Source organism: Phocoena phocoena, chromosome 10, assembly GCF_963924675.1.
Source record: "Phocoena phocoena chromosome 10, mPhoPho1.1, whole genome shotgun sequence".
In the NCBI taxonomy this organism is placed as follows: domain Eukaryota; kingdom Metazoa; phylum Chordata; class Mammalia; order Artiodactyla; family Phocoenidae; genus Phocoena; species Phocoena phocoena.
Genome location: NC_089228.1, coordinates 84,541,261 through 84,559,455, shown reverse-complemented (window position 1 = coordinate 84,559,455; position 18,195 = coordinate 84,541,261). Strand labels below are relative to the sequence as shown.

The 18,195-nt window shown below is 42.4% G+C and overlaps 4 protein-coding genes and 1 pseudogene across 4 annotated transcripts; 2 read left to right on the top strand and 3 right to left on the bottom strand.

Moving 5' to 3' along the window:
- Positions 1–259: 259 nt before the first annotated feature.
- On the bottom strand, positions 260–685 carry H2AC4 (H2A clustered histone 4). The gene has a single exon (XM_065884786.1). The coding sequence runs from the start codon at positions 683–685 to the stop codon at positions 293–295; it is 393 nt and encodes a 130-aa protein (XP_065740858.1). The 3' UTR covers positions 260–292.
- A 4,552-nt stretch (positions 686–5,237) lies between these two features.
- Positions 5,238–5,618, bottom strand: LOC136128851 (histone H2B type 1-B-like). The gene has a single exon (XM_065884818.1). It carries the CDS (start codon positions 5,616–5,618, stop codon positions 5,238–5,240), a length of 381 nt encoding a protein of 126 aa, XP_065740890.1.
- Positions 5,619–5,946: 328 nt separating this feature from the next.
- LOC136129684 (histone H2A type 1-D-like) lies at positions 5,947–6,342 on the top strand (annotated as a pseudogene).
- A 952-nt stretch (positions 6,343–7,294) lies between these two features.
- On the top strand, positions 7,295–7,762 carry H3C3 (H3 clustered histone 3). Its single transcript, XM_065885200.1, has one exon. It carries the CDS (start codon positions 7,311–7,313, stop codon positions 7,719–7,721), a length of 411 nt encoding a protein of 136 aa, XP_065741272.1. The 5' UTR covers positions 7,295–7,310; the 3' UTR covers positions 7,722–7,762.
- Positions 7,763–12,452: 4,690 nt separating this feature from the next.
- On the bottom strand, positions 12,453–13,181 carry H1-2 (H1.2 linker histone, cluster member). The gene has a single exon (XM_065885233.1). It carries the CDS (start codon positions 13,137–13,139, stop codon positions 12,498–12,500), a length of 642 nt encoding a protein of 213 aa, XP_065741305.1. The 5' UTR covers positions 13,140–13,181; the 3' UTR covers positions 12,453–12,497.
- Between the last annotated feature and the right edge of the window lie 5,014 nt (positions 13,182–18,195).

The following is an 18,195-nucleotide window of genomic DNA, read 5'->3' as shown; positions in this document are numbered from 1 at the left end:
AGGAAAGTAGTTTGACTATAAACTGATTCACCTGTAGTTAATCCGGTCAATTTAAACTCGTGTGGCTTTCCTCAGTCATTTCGCACATACTCTCTACTGACTTCCCTCGGGACACTCACTTATGAGCTGTGATTTTTCACCTGATGTCACAACCCTCATGGGCAGAACTGAAAAGCATGACAGCTCTTTAAACGAAAAAGGTGGGTGGCTCTGATAAGAGCCTTTGTAAGTTGCCTTTTTTTTTCTTTTGGATAATGAAAAGCAAAATTGCCGTGCAAAAGTAATAAACACTTTACTTGCCCTTGGCCTTGTGGTGGCTCTCAGTCTTTTTGGGGAGCAGTACCGCCTGGATGTTGGGCAGGACACCGCCCTGAGCTATGGTCACGCGCCCCAGCAACTTGTTAAGCTCCTCGTCGTTGCGGATGGCCAGCTGCAGGTGGCGCGGAATGATGCGCGTCTTCTTGTTATCGCGGGCCGCGTTGCCCGCCAGCTCCAGGATCTCAGCCGTTAGGTACTCCAGCACCGCCGCCAAGTACACCGGCGCACCGGCACCGACACGCTCGGAGTAGTTACCCTTGCGGAGCAGGCGGTGCACCCGGCCTACAGGGAACTGGAGCCCAGCTCGCGAGGAGCGGGTCTTAGCCTTAGCACGAGCCTTACCACCCTGTTTACCACGACCAGACATAACTAACAGACCTCAACTTAAAAGCCTTCAAATTAAAAAGCAAACAATAAACAACACAGCGGCGAGAGCAATATTTATACTAACCAGAGGTAGGCTTGTGCTATTCTCCCATTGGCTACTATTTAAGAACCAATGGGAAATCAGAACCTGCATCCTTCATTTGCATACAAGGCTTCCGTCTAGTGTGAGTTTTCTGTTTGCTCCAATCTCTTACAGTCTGGTGGGCTTTTAATACTGTTAATAATGGAGTCTATTTGGTTTTTTCAAAGCACTGTTCTCAAATGCAATCAGAAGCAGGAGTGATTACTCTTATTGTTCTGACCTTTTGCTATTGAAATTGTGACTCATGATTTTTGGAAAGGAATAAACGCAGCACAATTTAGAAACAATATTTAAGAGGTAGGTACTTCTATGCCCAGTGTTACTTTAACTCTTCTAACTCTTTAACTCTTTTGACAGGAAAGAGGGAGAAGAGGGAACAAAAAATTTTTTGTCCCGGCCCAAGTCTTAAAGTATCTGAACAATGAAAACTGAAGGCAAGAACTGGATGATCCAGCAAGTCTTCCGTTTCATTCATAGCTTGCCTATGAAGCCTTCCAGGATCACCTGGGAGGTATGTAGAGTGAGTACTGTCCTCATTTTAGAGATTGCAAAACTGAGAGACCCAGTTTGTTTGCCTTTGCCAAGGTTAATGGGACCAAGGACAACAAACTCCTGTCTGAAAAACTTTGTCGTCGTTCCCCAGTGCTACTCTCAACCTTCCTACCCTCCCTCTTTTCTCACTTGGCTGCCACACACAAGATTCTAATTACTTTAGAAAACTCCTCCATCATTCTCCATAGCGTACTGAACTTCTTGCAGTTAGAGTGAAAATTTTGCAGCACATAAGGACTCCTAAGAAATGAGAGAGAACAAACACACTACAGCACATAAATACTCAAAATGAGATTACAGTATATTACTATAAAACACTATATTAATATTACTACAGGGTGTTTTGTCTTACGATCTCATGTTGAGGAACATAAAATTAAGATAAATTACCGAGGGAGATCTTGCGGTTTTTTCTTTTAATGGTCCATGAAATAGTAATAGATGGGGCCCAGATGGAGGCGGATTACTATTACAGGGATTTTTGAGGACTCCAGCCTAAAAGTCTACTAACTAACAGGATGGTAAAAGGAACAAGAGCCTAGGTGTGAGAAAATTACTTCTAAACCAACTCGGTCAGAGAACTATATTTTGATCCAGGCAATCAAGCAGGAGAGTAAAGATGCTCATTTCCTGTTTCTTTTTTACCTTCTCTCAAGTCTTTTGACTCCTATGACGTTTTCTCTTTACAATATTCACTTCCTTTTTATTATTTATTATTATCTTCACCATGGACAACAGCAGTATACATCAACACTGGCCCAGTGTCTGAAATGTTTCAAAACCCGTGATGCAGATGTAAAAAGGTATCTCAGATGCTGCCTTGAAGACTTCATACTCTCTTTTGAAAAGGGCAGGGAGCGGGGAGCTGGGGGGTTGTATACCTGAAGTTTAAATAGTACAGCATTTTTTGCATCCAAAACTGAAGGTTTTAAGCAATAAATATTATAAGAGCACATGGAGAAGAGTAATCACTGTGAATTAGAAGGGTTAACAACTCGAAAGAGATGTACATTTAGCATTTATTCAACATAAATAAATAGTGCCAGAGTGTTCTAGGTGATGGCATGGTGTGCCCTTGGGGTCGCTGGGGAGGAAAAAATTTTCCTCTACCCTTCTAGGTTCTTCTGGCTGGTCTAAGAATTAAATTGACATGACACAAATTAACAGGAAAAAGTTAAATTTCATTTCATTTGTGGGTCGGACACAGTAAGAAAAGTGAGACCCAAGGACAAATTAGGCAGTTGAGGCTTATGCCATCTGAGAGAAGAGGTTACGGGCTTGGGACTTCAAAGGGTAGGAAGGCAATCCACAGGAAGATGAAAAAAAGAAAATGTTTTGTGAACAAATGTTTGCTGAGCCAAACAGAAACAATGGCACCCAGAAAAAAATTTTAATGAACAGTCTTTGCTAGGTTCCCCCCTGTCTGCACACCTCGTTCAAATTATACTGTAGTTATCTAGGGTGAGACCTGCCTTCCTGGAACAGGTTCTGTATCTAAAATTCTTTTAGGCATTTAGGGGGAAGGTCAGAGTTTCTTCTTGCATCTTTTGGGCCTTGATTGCTTTCAGCTCTAAATTCTCTGCATGCCAAAGTGGCACATCTTGGGAAGGCCTGCCCTGAAACCCATCACTGCCATATCAGTTTAATTATTAGACCAACCGAAGAAAATTGTTCCCCCTCCTACAGAGGCCACATGGGGATCCTGGATTTCCACCCCCCTACCCAGCAATAATGAGGCCCCTCTTCCCTGTCAAACAGGCTGAGCAAGAAACTTGGATGCCACTCCCACCTGACAATGAGGCAGTGCCCCTCTTTCTACCCCAGGCGGGAAGGGGGCTGGGAAGGATGGGGAGGTCTCTTAAAACCATAAATTTAAATAAGATCTAGAGTCTCATAACAATACCCAAAATGCCCAGGCTAAGTTTATTTTAAAAAAAGATAACTGTCATACCAAAGTCTCCATTTGAGTGAATAAAGATAACATATATTAAGACCAAGAGACACATATGTTAGAATTCTCCAACTAGGATTCTAAACCAGCCATCATAAAAACACTTAAATGAGCAAAGTTGGTGCCTCATCGGAATCAGCTGGGGAGACGTATGAATTTTATTTCTGGCTTCTCACAATTCCCCACATAGTTTTGGAGTCTAGCCCTGAGTCCAGGAATCTGATTTTTAATTTCCTTTTTGCTTGTTAAAGATCAGCCAGGTATCAGTATAGATGTCAAAAGGGCCTAGCTTTGAGTTTAGGGGACCCAGGTTTTGGTTTGGGCTTCTTATTTAAGGGTATAGTTTTAGGTAAAATATCAACTATTAGGAAGAAGCGGGAGAGAGGAGAGAAGATAGAAACAAGCAAGTAGGCAAATATTATGAAAGACAAGATGGGGAAAAAATAATTCTTATCTCAGGACATCATTTTGAAGAGGCTGAGATACTATTTCCCAGATCTCACTCCTCCAGGGAGTGATTCTTAAACTGCAGCTTGAGTTCAATATTTTTTTTTTACGGGGTGGGGGGGGTAGTTATAATCTAAAAAACAAAAATTTTAACTTCTAAGACAAGCTTCTCTTTCACAACTATGTTTTCTGTACGCTGAGATAAATGCTCATATAGCGGTCAGCTGATTTGTGTGGGAGCTGGGAAAAGATCATTTAAATTTAAATTTTCTTTTATAAGTGGTCCTTTTTGAGAAATTCTACTTCAAGTTTTACTTCTTCATCCAGACACACTGTTGTATGTCACCTACCTACGGTGCTCATAAACCAAAGGAAAAGACTTTTCCCAACCTTTTTAATAGGCAGTCAACTGCTGCCCCTTTTCCCGGCTCTTTCCCCTCCCCCAGCCCCAGGCCTAGCCCAGCCGTAACTGACTCCTTTTCCTCAACCAAGGCCCTTCCTATCGGGATTATTTTTGGAGTCGCGGGTATTTTGAAAAAGGTTTCCAAGAAAAATCAGCACATTTTCCTCTCCAACTGGGGCCTTCCCGGTCTGCGACGAGGTGACACCGGATGGGGAGGGCGGGAAATTCAAATCCTTTGTCCCTCCTCGAGCTGGAGTGCCACCCTTTCAAGTTCTTCTAGTGGCATCCCTGAACGGTAAGTGACCCAAGAAACGGGAGCCCAGATTTCAGGAATGAAAGAAAAATTGCAACGGCTTTAGATTGGCTGTTGCCATCAGTAAACAATTCTAACGCGAAATTAGAAAATCTCACTTCAACCATGTGAAGAGAGCTTGAGGTAGTACCCTACAGAAGTGCCCACAGCTTGTTAAAGGAACAATTTTGCTTACTGTTTCTACAATCCCAGGGGAGTTCAGGCTCCCGGAGAAAATGCCACTACCTGCCCTCTGTTCCGTCGGGACCCCTCCTCTCCCCCACACCCCGTCCCCTCCCCCACATCCCCTCCCCGTCGCCCCCCTCACACCTCCCCCGTCACCCTCGCTCCCCACCCCTCCCCCTCGCCCCCCGCCCCCACCCCTGAAAAGACAGCCTGGATAATCATCTCCTCAGGGTCTCTACTCTGAAATCCCCTAACCGCTTCCTTACCAAGGAGGGACATTCCCATCACCATTAGAAATTTCAGGAGGCTTTGTAGAAAGGAGTGAACACTTCCAACAGCTTAATAAGCATCTGGAAGTTTAATCCTTCGGGAAAAGATGAGTTTTTTTGGGTAATGCGACACAGTAACTCGTGTTTTAAAGCCGATAAACCTTCCAAGTCGCTTGGGGCTCTGGCTCCAAAACTGCTTCAACTATCAACACCACGGGAAAAAACACCTTAAAGTAAATGTAACCGGTAGAGAATTGCATTCATCATGAAAAAAACGGAAGTTTCAGCTCTTCTTCGACAAGGTGGGTGGCTCTGAAAAGAGCCTTTGGATTAAGTGCCTATACAAGCACTTACTTGGAGCTGGTGTACTTGGTAACGGCCTTAGTGCCCTCGGAAACAGCATGCTTGGCCAGCTCCCCAGGGAGCAGTAGGCGCACAGCCGTCTGGATCTCCCTAGATGTGATCGTGGAGCGCTTGTTGTAATGCGCCAAGCGCGACGCCTCACCCGCGATGCGCTCAAAGATGTCGTTGACGAACGAATTCATGATACCCATGGCCTTGGATGAGATGCCGGTGTCTGGATGGACCTGCTTCAAAACTTTGTATACGTAAATGGAGTAGCTCTCTTTACGACTACGCTTGCGTTTCTTCCCGTCTTTCTTCTGCGCCTTAGTGATGGTCTTCTTAGAACCCTTTTTAGGGGCCGGAGCAGATTTAGATGGCTCTGGCATAGTTCTTCCGAAGAGCTGTAGTAAACGTTAAATCGCCTTCTCCACAACTAAAACTAGTAGTGTGAAGAGTTCAGAACCCATGTATTTATAGTCGTTCAACGCAAATGAACAATGAAGAAGCCTCACTTTTGATTGGATAAGAGTAGTACAGGTTCACTAAGGGCGGGAGGGGCGTGGTTTATGCAAATGAAGGATACACAATTTGTTTTTCTATTGGATAGAAAAACAGCATACTTTTGACCAATCGGATAGCTTGCTGGGGCATCCCTGTACTGTCTGTAAAATGATTTGTTCATATGTCATCCAGCGTTTATTCCTTTTGCTCACAATGTTTGTTGTTAAATTGTATAAGGTAATTACGTCTGGACGTGGTGAATAAGTAGGCAAGATTCGAGCTAAAGCTAAAACTCGATCTTCTCCAGCTGGTTTGCAGTTCCCAGTAGGCCGCGTACACTGGTTGCTCCGTAAGGGCAATTACTCCAAACGGGTCGGTGTCGGGGCCCCCGTGTACCTGACGGCCGAGATTTTGGAGCTGGCGGGCAGCCCGACCCGCGACAAGACGCGGGTCATTCCGCGCCACCTGCAGCTGGCCATCTATAATGAGGAGGAGTTCAACAAGCTGCTCGGTAAAGTCACCATCGCTCAGGGCGGCGTTCTGCCCAACATCCAGGCTGTGCTGTTGCCCAAGAAGACTGAGAGTCACCGCCAGACCAAGGGCAAGTAAAGCCTAGACAAAACACGAAATTCTTTTTTATAAACTGTCTAGAGGTTCTTTTCAGAGCCATCTACATTTTCATTTAAAAAGCTGGTAGCCAGGTATCTATCTCTGTTTTGTAAAAGACAAAGTGACGTCAAAACACTGACTTCCAGGGAAACTGGACTTCCCACAAGCATTATTTTAGTGCGTGCCGGGTGAAACTTCCGTAGTCAACAAAAGCGTTTCTAAAGAGGAGGCAGAAGCATCGCTCGGGCTTGAGAATAACAAAAAGCAAAGAAATTTTCCTTTTGCCAGTAATAAACCTGTTCGGGCTTTCAAGGTTGTAAATTTAAGCAAAATCTATATTTTTCTGACGAAAGTTTGGTTGCAGTCCAGTGTGTATCTGTCATCAAATCGGTCTTTACATGTGATTTTTTGAATCATCCACCCAGTGACACTGTCATGTAGTTTCACAAAAGAAAAACTCAGGGTTAGGGGAGCTGTGATGACCAGAGAAAGTGGCAGTCCTGGCGGTTCGAGATTTATTTAAACCTAACCCAGCTGTCTGGGGGAGAAAAAACAATTGTACTCAGTTTAGTGTGTGGACCAGCTGTATTGACAACCCGCGAGCGTGTCAATATTGACACGCTGAGAATATTGAGAATATCAGGGGAACTCATCAGCTGAATCGGAAGTTAACATGGTCCTTAAGTGTCTCGTTATGTACCCTGTAGTTGGCGGCAGGATGAAATAGAACGTATGAAAATTCCTTCAGATCCCAGAGGCAAAAAAGGCACCGGGAATGCGTGGTAAAGTAATTCATCCAATCAGATTCTCTAGTAATTAATTATCCTTCCCGGTCACCTTTCAGCCAATGGTTTCATCGCGCGGTACTTTTGAAAAACTACAAGACCAATCAGAATGCTTCTAACTATATTTAAAGACAACTGCCTAAGCTTGCAACAGGCTAGTGGGTGTGTGGTCAGTCGCTCGTCATGGCTCGCACTAAGCAGACCGCTCGCAAGTCCACCGGCGGCAAGGCGCCGCGCAAACAGCTAGCCACCAAGGCGGCCCGGAAGAGCGCACCGGCCACGGGCGGCGTGAAGAAGCCGCACCGCTACCGGCCCGGCACGGTGGCCCTGCGCGAGATCCGCCGCTACCAGAAGTCCACGGAGCTGCTGATCCGCAAGCTGCCGTTCCAGCGCCTGGTGCGCGAGATCGCGCAGGACTTCAAGACCGACCTGCGCTTCCAGAGCTCGGCCGTGATGGCGCTGCAGGAGGCGTGCGAGGCCTACCTGGTGGGGCTCTTCGAGGACACCAACCTGTGTGCCATCCACGCCAAGCGCGTCACTATCATGCCCAAGGACATCCAGCTTGCCCGCCGCATCCGCGGAGAGAGAGCCTAAAGAAAGTTATCTTCCTAATTGAAAAAAGGCTCTTTTAAGAGCCACCCACAATTTTACTTAAAGGCGGTTGTGACATGATTGCTGAGGCGTTAGAAATCGCTAATAGTGGAAAGCGTATAGTAAAAATTCAAGTAAGGGATTTTAGTATACATAAAAACCAAAGTAAGCCTTTATTCGGGTCAGAGGTATTCAGGGAATTATCTCTGATAGTTAAAATACTGTCTTAAGGTCAGTTGGTCTACCTAAACTGGAATTGTAGCTCAGGCAATAGGAACTGACCTCAGTACTCACCAGCAGAGATCCACTAAATTTATGTAACCTTTAAGATTTGCCTATGCATCTTAAAATCAAGGGGGTTTGAGATACTGAAGGGTACCAACTGTAGAGCTTTTTTTACCCATGCCTCCTTGTAATACAAAGAACATTTACTTAAATGTTAATTTTTTACAAAAAGTTTCCACATATTGATGCACAATGTAACTGATGGAGCAGATGGTTTTCTGAGGCTTAACGCTTACACAACGCGGTGACTTAAAACTACAAAATTACAAAGTACATACTGAATATAATGAGAAAATTAACAAATTCCAATTTTACAAAAAAAAACCATAGCTATCACAAAATTCAGAAAAATAGCACATTAAGTTGAATACACACTGCAATGCTTTATTTTCCTATATTTTTGACAGCATACTCTGATTCCCTCTTTAAAGGAAAATTGTTTAGTAATATTTTCTATAGAGTGTAGACAGTGGGAAGAGAATTCAGTATTCCCTCTAGGGTGGTTGATCACAATTTGTTTTATTCTATTGATAACTTAGAATTTCAGCTTCAAAGCACTGTAGGTGATGTCAAGTTTTTAGGATTGTTTTCAAATTTGGAAAATCCTGTCAAGCTTTTCATATGTGAATTGTAAAATTTGGAAGAATTCTTCACAGACTAGCTTCTGGCTCTATACATTTCAAATCTCAATTCTCCCCTATGCATTCACTCCCAGTGCTGGGTACATGGATATATGACATCTAGTCCCATATTTTCTTGCCATTAATCCAGGTGAGTTTATCAGTGGGCAGTAGGAGTATTCCTTGAAGCCACTCTTAGATCAGACTGGCTAGCAACAACTGAACTATCAATATATATAAGCACATCTGCACATCACTTTATATATGTCATTAACCCCAAACAAAATATAGATGCAAGTAAATTTTCTCAAGTCCCAAATATTCTCATCAACATCCCAGCATAATTAGACAAAAGGTGAATTGTAACAGAAGAGAAGATTGAATGGAAATAAATGGTTTTTACCAGCTGTGATTAAAATCTGTCAACATTGCAATTTTAAAAAAAAGTATTCTTTAAATGAGGGCAAGTGAACATACTATACTCCCAGGGGCCCCTCCCAGGACCTTGGAAGTACAGGGTCTGACACTTGAGTTTCATTAACTTCAGGGTAAATCTGCTTCTCAGCACAGGCTATGCTTTTCCAAATTACACATGGCCTTCCTTGCCCTCCTACCACTCTGTTATACCACACCTCAGGAAGTGCCCTGTTGAGAAACACTGGTCTCGGATGACTCAGGACTCTGAGATAGAGTCAGCATAATTATAGGATCAGGTCAGCATAATTATTTCCTTGGAAACATCTAGATTCTACTCCAGAGCAAGTATTCTCTTGTGTGTTCCTTTCAGCGTTTACTATAGATCTTTATTGTTCAAGACGGTAGCCAATAGCCATGCGGCTATTGAGCGGTTGAAACATGGCTAGTCCAAATTGAGATGAGCTTAGGTGTAAAAATACATACCAAATTTCAAAGAGTTAGTATGAAAAATAGAACTTTAAATCTCCTTAATATTTTTACCTTAGATGACTTGTTGAAATATTTTTATTTTAGTGGGTTAAAATATTATTAAAATAGATTTTACTTGCTTTACTTTTCTAAAATGTGGCTACTAGAAAATTTTTGATTACTTATATGGCTCATACATGGAGGATAATTATACTGGCTCACTGATCAGATATTAACTCATTATGTCCTTAATGTGACCAAGCCTCAGTAAGAATGGCACCTACCTCAAGGTGCTGTGACAAGAATGTGTTTGAAAATAAATGAAGAGTATTCAGCAATAGTGCTTGGCACCCTTGTAAATTAGTGCTCAAGAAATGCTAGCTGTCAACACTATTACTGTTACCACTGTGCCCTATATCCCTGTTCCCTTCTGAAATTCTCTAATGATGTAATCACGTCTTGTACTGGACCTGTCCCTCTCTGGCATGGATTTCAACCACAAAGTTACCTTTTACATCTCCCTCAGGCTTAGAAGAAATGATATGTAGAGCACTGCCTAGGGGAAGTAATGGGATATTTAATTTTTCAGCCATGAGAGCACTGTGTATGTACAGAAAAAAAATTTTTTTTACAATAATGCATTTACAAGGAGCCTTTAATTTCTGTGTACACTTCCAACGTACACGAACATTTCATGAATTTTCATCATTATCAGTCAGTTTAGTTTATGCAGTATTCATTGCCACTTTTGGCTAATCCAGCCATGTTTGACCAATTATTTGAGTATATTATTGCTGTTGTCAATATTATTTTATAATAATAAGTGAATACTGAAAATAATATTAATAATGTCAAAATAAAATATAGGTTTTATAAACTAACAAAATCGTGACAAAGACCTTTTCTTTAAACTAGCTAATTTTTAGAATTGAATGAATGTCTTATTAGACCCAAGCCAGTAAACTATGTGAACAGTTGTGAGGGAATGGAACAAAATTAAAGAACACGGACAAAATTGAGGAAACATTGTTGAAGACTAAAGACTAGGTAAAATTAGAGATTTTAAACAATAACTTAGCTCTCTGTGAATGAACTCTTCCTGAAGCCTTACTAAAGAATGGTTATATTTGTTTCTGAGGAATGTTTTACTTGAAAGTAAAGGACATGTTTCAACTATGCAAATACATTTGCAGGACACATTCAATGATAGGATCAACTGTATATAAACCCAATAAATTTACATCCCAAAGGGCATTCACAAGAGGTTTGAAGAAAAATTAGAGAATCAACTCTCTTTGCTTAGGTTGATTCCTTCCCTGCCTCTTAGAGCTGATGTGAAAATCAAGCAAATGGGTGGAACTGAAATTATTTGAAGGAGAAAGGGAACATAGAAGTACATGGTGCTATTACTATAAGCCCTATCTGTGATTATATTTGGAGTGTCTTTATTAGGTCTCCTGGTTGTTGCAACTTGACCCAGCCTGAACTAAGTGGAGAGGCCCCGGTGGCAGGAGTTCAGGTGGCTCAAAGAACCAGGAACTCAGGAGGTGTCAGGAACCCAGATCTTGCAGTACTCTCTGTACACCTCTCATCTCTGCTTTTCTTCACACTTTGGCTCCATTCTACTCTTTTTATCCACTAGATCTCTTGGTTTCTCCTACACAGTGACTAAGACGAGGAATGAACTCCATGGCCACTACCACTAATGCAGGAAATAACTCAACTCACAGATTCGTCCTTGTGGCAATGGTTGAAGAACTGAGCTGCAGGTCTGCAGAAGCCCCTGACCCGGGAAATTGTCTTGAGAAATTCTCTGCCCACCAGAATAGAAATAGGACGCTGGACTTTCTCTACCCAGGAGGAATGCCATGAATATGAAAGAATCTACATATAATACTGTTAATGAAAACTAAAGCCCTTTACTAGAGACATCACCTCCCCCCCAATACATACACAATTTCCAAAACTTTACCAATATATTTTTTCTCCTTCGCGTAGAAAATGTTGGGTGTTACAAATGTTACAAAAATGCGTTTAAAGCATCTTCGATTTTTTGATGTTAAAGTCCACCTAAAATGAGGATCCTTGACTGGCCGGCCAGGACAAAATGGCCGACCAAAAATTGTTTTTCATGCGCTCAAATCCGTCACACATTTGTTGAAAGTTACACGATGCGAGGAACAGAAAGATCCCTGGTCCAGCCTTGCCCTGGGTGGAAGAGTCATTGCCACCGCTGTAGCAGTTTTTCAAATGTTCCTTTGCTGCCACAGTCCACAGGAATTAACAAAAGAATGCGAGGCAAGAGCGCCTGCACCCACCCTCCTCCCGGGATCGGATGATACCAACGCCCCCGAGAGCCAACAACTTGACTTTCGAAACATGGAAAATGTCCGAAATACCAGATACATTTCTGTTTCAAGCGAATAGTGCTAACCCAACGGAAGGAAAACAAACATTGGAGACTAAGGATGGAGGCCGGCCACCATCCAATTAAATACAGGGTGAAAATTACGGGCTGGAGAAGTGAGCCAACCCGCGCGCAGGGCGGGACTTTTGAATGAGTTCTTAGCCCAATCGGAATATCCCGTTAAGACTAAGAAACTGGCTGGATTTCTTTGTGGTTGTATTTGCTGTTCACAGGAGTGGAGCGGGGCAGGCGGATAGCCCAAGTACGCAAGCCTCCGGACAGCGCTTGTAATTGCTGACCAGGAGACTAACCAAAAGCACCGCAGAGCAAGGAGCAACCCACAGGGATGGGCCCTGCAACCTCACAGCAGTCACCCTGCCAAGCCCTCGCTGCCCATCTTAGGGTAGCGTGAGCAGCCTTCTGCAACGACTCCTGCGCAACCTTGATTTAGATTAAAAGGCGAAAGGGGATATAGGTATACAGAAACAGCAAGTACGGAAGGAGTATACAGGTCTTTTTTTTGAGATCAGTGGTGGCTCTGAAAAGAGCCTTTTTGGGTTTTAGAAGCAGACGATTAACAACCTACTTCTTTTTCGGTGCAGCCTTCTTGGGCTTGGCAACCTTGGGCTTGGCGGCTTTGGTCTTCGCTGCCTTAGCTGCGCTCTTGGCGGCCTTCTTGGGTTTAGCAGCTTTAGCTTTCCTTGGGCTCTTGGCAACTTTCTTGGTCACAGTAGCTGCGGCTGGCTTCTTCGCCTTCTTCGGGGTCTTCTTGGCGGCTTTTTTCGGGGTGGCCGCACCCGTGGCTTTCTTGGGCTTCTTAGCTGCCCCAGCGGCCTTCTTGGGCTTGGCCGCACCTGCCTTCTTAGCCTTAGGTTTGGCTTCCCCAGTGGCCCCTTTCCTGTTGAGCTTAAAGGAGCCGGAAGCACCGGTGCCCTTGGTCTGCACCAGAGTGCCCTTACTCACCAGGCTCCTAAGACCCAGTTTGATGCGGCTATTATTCTTCTCCACATCGTAGCCCGCGGCTGCCAGCGCCTTCTTGAGCGCAGCCAAAGACACACCGCTCCGCTCTTTGGAAGCGGCGACAGCTTTCGTGATGAGCTCGGACACCGGCGGCCCAGACGCCTTCCGGCGCGCCCCGGCCGGCTTCTTGGCCGCCTTTTTCTTAACAGGGGTCTTCTCCGCAGGAGGCGCGGCGGCGGGAGCGGCAGGAGCGGTCTCCGACATGCTGAGTGCTGAAGATCTAGGACTCGGGTACAAGTGGCAAGTCGCCGATGGAACTACGCTTGGCCCGGGCCGCCGTATATATAGAGCGCAGGCGCGCGCTGATTGGTGCTCCGGTCGCCCGCCTGGCTGGCAGGCTCTGAGCCGCCGCGGTGCACCCAAGTTGTGTTTGTTCCACTTCACAAAAGGGGGAAAATATTAAAATACGCAGCACCAAATCACCCGAATTTGGTCGGGAAAGGATCCGAGAAGCCTCAGGCTTCGTGCTCTCCATTTATTTTTTCCGCAACCACAAAGACTACTCGTCCAGTCGTCCCCAACTCCCCCAACTCCTAGGGAAGTCCTGGGCAGTCGGAGACCACTTTCTGTTTTTCTTCTAAATTACCTGTTCGCTCCTTTGCCCCTGAAAGTTCTTTTTCTCAGGGGTGGTTGGGCACATGCTTCCCTTCTTTAAGAGCCAAAAATGAAATGGTTTCCACCTAAATTTTCACCATAATTCTGTTTCTTCGCAAGGGAAGTAACACAGGTCCTCTGTGAATTCTGCGTACAGACCCACAGGAACTGTGGACTGGGACCAGGATTCTGGGGCCAGTCCAAAGCAGTTAGGGCGGGATGGGAGGGGGTTCGTAAGCCTTGGGGGGGGTCCTGGATGATGGGGGGTTAGAGACTTAAATCTTTGATTTGAAGACATTGAAACTATCAAATCCCTCTTTTCATAGATGGGGGCGGGGCACTCTTCTCACTTCTCCAAAGGCGAGAAATTGGGCTGTTTTTTAAAAGCTCTCAGGTTTCCCTCTGGGTTGTGCAAGGCAGGGGGTCTGGCCCTCAAGGATAGGGATAATGAGGGAAGAAAGAAGACCCCCTAAGCCTGCAAATAACCCCCAAATAGACTTGGCAGCTAGGGACGTTTAGATGATCTGTTTTCAAAGAAAACAAGCATTTATTTATTTATTTTTGCATGCTGCAATAAAGAGATGAATTTCAGCACATGAAAATTCTAGGTTACTTCCAGTAACAATATCTAACACATGTCGTGGTACAGGACACTCTCTAACTGGGAACCCAAAGATACAGATGGAAATAAAGCAACTGGCTTCAACAAGATACACTTTTGACTTTTAAGATGAACTATAGATTTGAAACAGAAATGAAACGGCAAAATTTTAACAGAAATAGAGGAAAATTACTAGAACAAATAAATTATTATGCCACTTTTTGCTGATAAGCTCACCTCTTATCCACTCTAAAGCCAGCCATATGTATTCTATTCTAAAGCCCCCTTTACTACTACTACATCTAGATGAAAATATGTACTAAAGATGTCAGTCTTAGATGTGATAGTCAAAAGGGGTTATACAAATTAAGTTCAGTGATGAATGAAAATGAGGTATCTTCTTTTAGACTAAGGATAACCCCATGGTTTCACTGAATAACATTCATTCAACATTTGGAAACTATGTCTACTACTGGTCATGTCCTCTGGGAATTAACAGCCTAATAAGATTAGTGATGGATGAATTAGCAACCACAGAAAATCGCTTTAGACCTGTCATCCATCAGTGTGACTTTGGGCATAGGAATTGTAAGAAATCATTGAAAGTGTGTGAACAACTAAAGTACCTTCATCATGCTAATATGTTTCGGTAAAAACATAAAATAAGAACATGCCATTTTGTTCTGATTCTATGTGCAATGAGCCCCCTCTTCATCTGAAACTCAGCTAAGTATGCATAACCACCAGGAAAAGGGCTGTGTGGAATCTTGATTACCAGGTCACTGAACCTCCCTTCACTAGAAAATGGTGTACCTGGGCTTCCCTGGTGGCGCAGTGGTTGGGAATGCGCCTGCTGATGCCGGCGACACGGGTTCGGGCCCCGGTCCGGGAAGATCCCACATGCCGCGGAGTGGCTGGGCCCGGAGCCACGGCCGCTGAGTCTGCGCGTCTGGAGCCTGTGTTCCGCAACAGGGAGAGGCCACAACAGTGAGAGGCCCGTGTACTGCAAACAAACAAAAAAAATTGGTGTCCCTTTTTGCAAATAAGCAGCATGTAAATTTGATTACTGTAATTCAGTTTTCTAATATGACCACTCAGTTTAAATCACTCAAATCACATCTCTCCATATGCAAATCTGAAGTCCAGAACCAGACACCAGCCACTCAAATTCGTGCTCTCAACCTCCTGGCCACATAATAGAGATCAGAAGGCAGAAAAACAAGTAGCTCTTCTCTAGATCCCTGTAACTTGTGTTGAGAAAAGTCAAAAACAAAGCAAAGATATTTCTTCATGTCTTTTCAAGCTGTAGTAGAGAATTCTCCACGAGTCCACCTGTGGTTCATCTAATGCTCTAAGGCCATGCTATACAGTAAAATGGAATGTGAGTCATACACGTAATTTTAAGCTTTCTAGTAGTCACAATGAAAAAATAAGAAGAAATAGGTGAATCTAATTTTAATAATATATTTTACTTAACTCAGTATATCCAAACTACTATCACTTCAACATTAATCGATATTTAAAAATATAAGACAGTTTCTATTCTTTTTTTCATATGGTAAGTCTTCAAAGTCTGGTGTGTATTTACATTTGTAAAATTTCAGACTAGCCACCTTACAAGTGTTCAATGACCACATGTGACTAATAGCTGTCATACTGGACAGCACGCTGTCCAGTATGAGTTAATATTTCTTTTTCGATTGGGCTCAGAGTATGCAAAATTATACGTTTACTTGTAGAAGATTGATACATTAATAAAGGTCTTGTTCAGTAGAGATGCAAGTGAATTCTTTCTAGTAGAAAAGATAACCCTAAAAGTTATGATTGTATTGCCTAATAGGACATTAAACAATTTTGTATCTGATTTTTCAGCCTTCCAGCATTCTCTCTTGCCCTGACTGAACACATATTTCATTCTCCTGTATCCTGCTTTGACCTAATTTTTTCATTCTGCTTGCTCCGTCATTAATACTGAAATCATTCTCTGACCCATGCACAAGCTCACTATACACAGTACTTGTATGAGAGTCATGTTTTGAAAATTATACTTTTACACTTGGTTATTCAGTTTGTCCTACAAGCTCTGAATCAGAATCTTTAAAAACCATTCTAAAAAATTGGAAGATACAAGACTTTTTGACCATGAGCTATAAAGCCACCTTAGATCTTGTAGATGTCCCATGAAGTCTCAGGCTTTGAAATAAGATTGAACAAACCTGTGAGCAACAAAAGACCTACTAAAATTAACTCCAGGGAAGATTCAGATTAAGGTTGTTGTCTGCCCACTCAAAATTGATGGTCTCAAGATAGCCAGCAATAAACTGAGGACAAAGGTAAATGTTGCCATGCAATAAATTGTGTATTCTTGTATTTACACACATCCTAAATATTACAGGTTGGCTAATTTTGTTTCATATCCTTCGGGTCGGGAAAGCTGGTGGACAAAGTTAAAGATGCAGAGCAGAATGTCAAGCCCAAATGGAGCTGGAGCGAGAGAGAGGGACTCAAACAGTAAGACACACTCAAAGGAGAGTGAGAGGAGCTGTTGGGACAGGTGTATGGATCAGGGGCTGACAACTGATTTTTCTTTCTCTTCCTCCTTCTACCATGCCAGGAGAGTGTTCTGTCCGTTCGTTATAGGCCCCAACTGGAAGTTATTAAAACCTGATTTTTCCTGACTCGCCAAGGAAACTTTCAGTTGAGACTAAAGTTTCTGTATCTTTTTCCCTGACACACTCTCAAAATACACTGCGGAAACCAACAGAGAATATAGTAGTAAAGCACGTAGTGGGAGCTCAGTTAATACATAGAGAGTATTACACAAGGAACGATGCATTGCAAAACATTTGGAACAGCTATTAGAATCACATAAGTGACACAAGAAACTAGGGCATTAATAGCCACCTGATTTTTCAAGCTTGTTTTCAAATGACTTTAAATGGTTTCAAAAGTGAAACCTACCCTCAAAAGAAAAGGATTTGTCAATAGCGAGAAAATATACATTTTTACACTTTCTCGGTTTAGGCTGCTAATGAAGGCAATTATAAAGCACAAGATGAAAACATATATTAGGCAATAGCCTTAATCAGAATAAATATATGGCTTTACACGATGACTATTTTGGAGGAAACAGGGGCATATGAATTTTGGTAGATTTGTTAGGACATGTTATTGCTTTTTATTTCCTAGCTCATCACTATGCCATGCACAAGCTTTTCACATATGCTTACTGAGCACTTGTTAAGCAAAGGACACCAGGAGGGAACAAAAGCAAAGATAAGCCAAGCAAAGTGTCTCCTCTTAAGGAATTATAAGTTTTGAGACTGACACAGATAAGTATAATTATCATACAGTGTGATAAATCTGATAAGAAAGACACAACCACTGAGAGAACAAAAGTATAAAAACCAAAAATGTTCATGTGCTGCTTAAACATTTGCCTTCAAGTACTTACCAATCCAATTGGGAAATTAAGATATCAGAGAAAAGGCTAGAACAGTGGTTCTCAAAATTCAGATTTCAGGACCCCTTCACATTTCTAAAAATTAGTAGCCCCCCGGTAAGTTTTGTTAATGTAAGTTACATATATATGTAGATATTTACTACTTTAGAAATTAAAACTGAGTATTAAATTTAATAATCACATGTATATGATGTTTACTACCTATAAAATTAATTATATCTATTCATAATTATATATAACAAACAGCATATAATATATTCATTTACATTAAATACTATAATAGATTTTTACATAAAATGTATAGCACATAATACTATATAGAGATTTATATGTAAAAGATATAGTAGTATAAATATATAATATTAAATACATACTACTATATCTTTTACATATAAATCTCTACATAGTATGTATATTTTATATATACTATATATAGACTTGGATATGAAATCTATAACATGTAATACTACATATATAATATTATGTATTATAAATGTAAATGATAGAAGGTCAACTCAGGAAAGTTCCTTATCCCCTAGCCCATTCAAAATCCTGGCAGCCCCAGGCTAATCTGAGACTTGTAAGGCTGCCTGAAGGTTGGG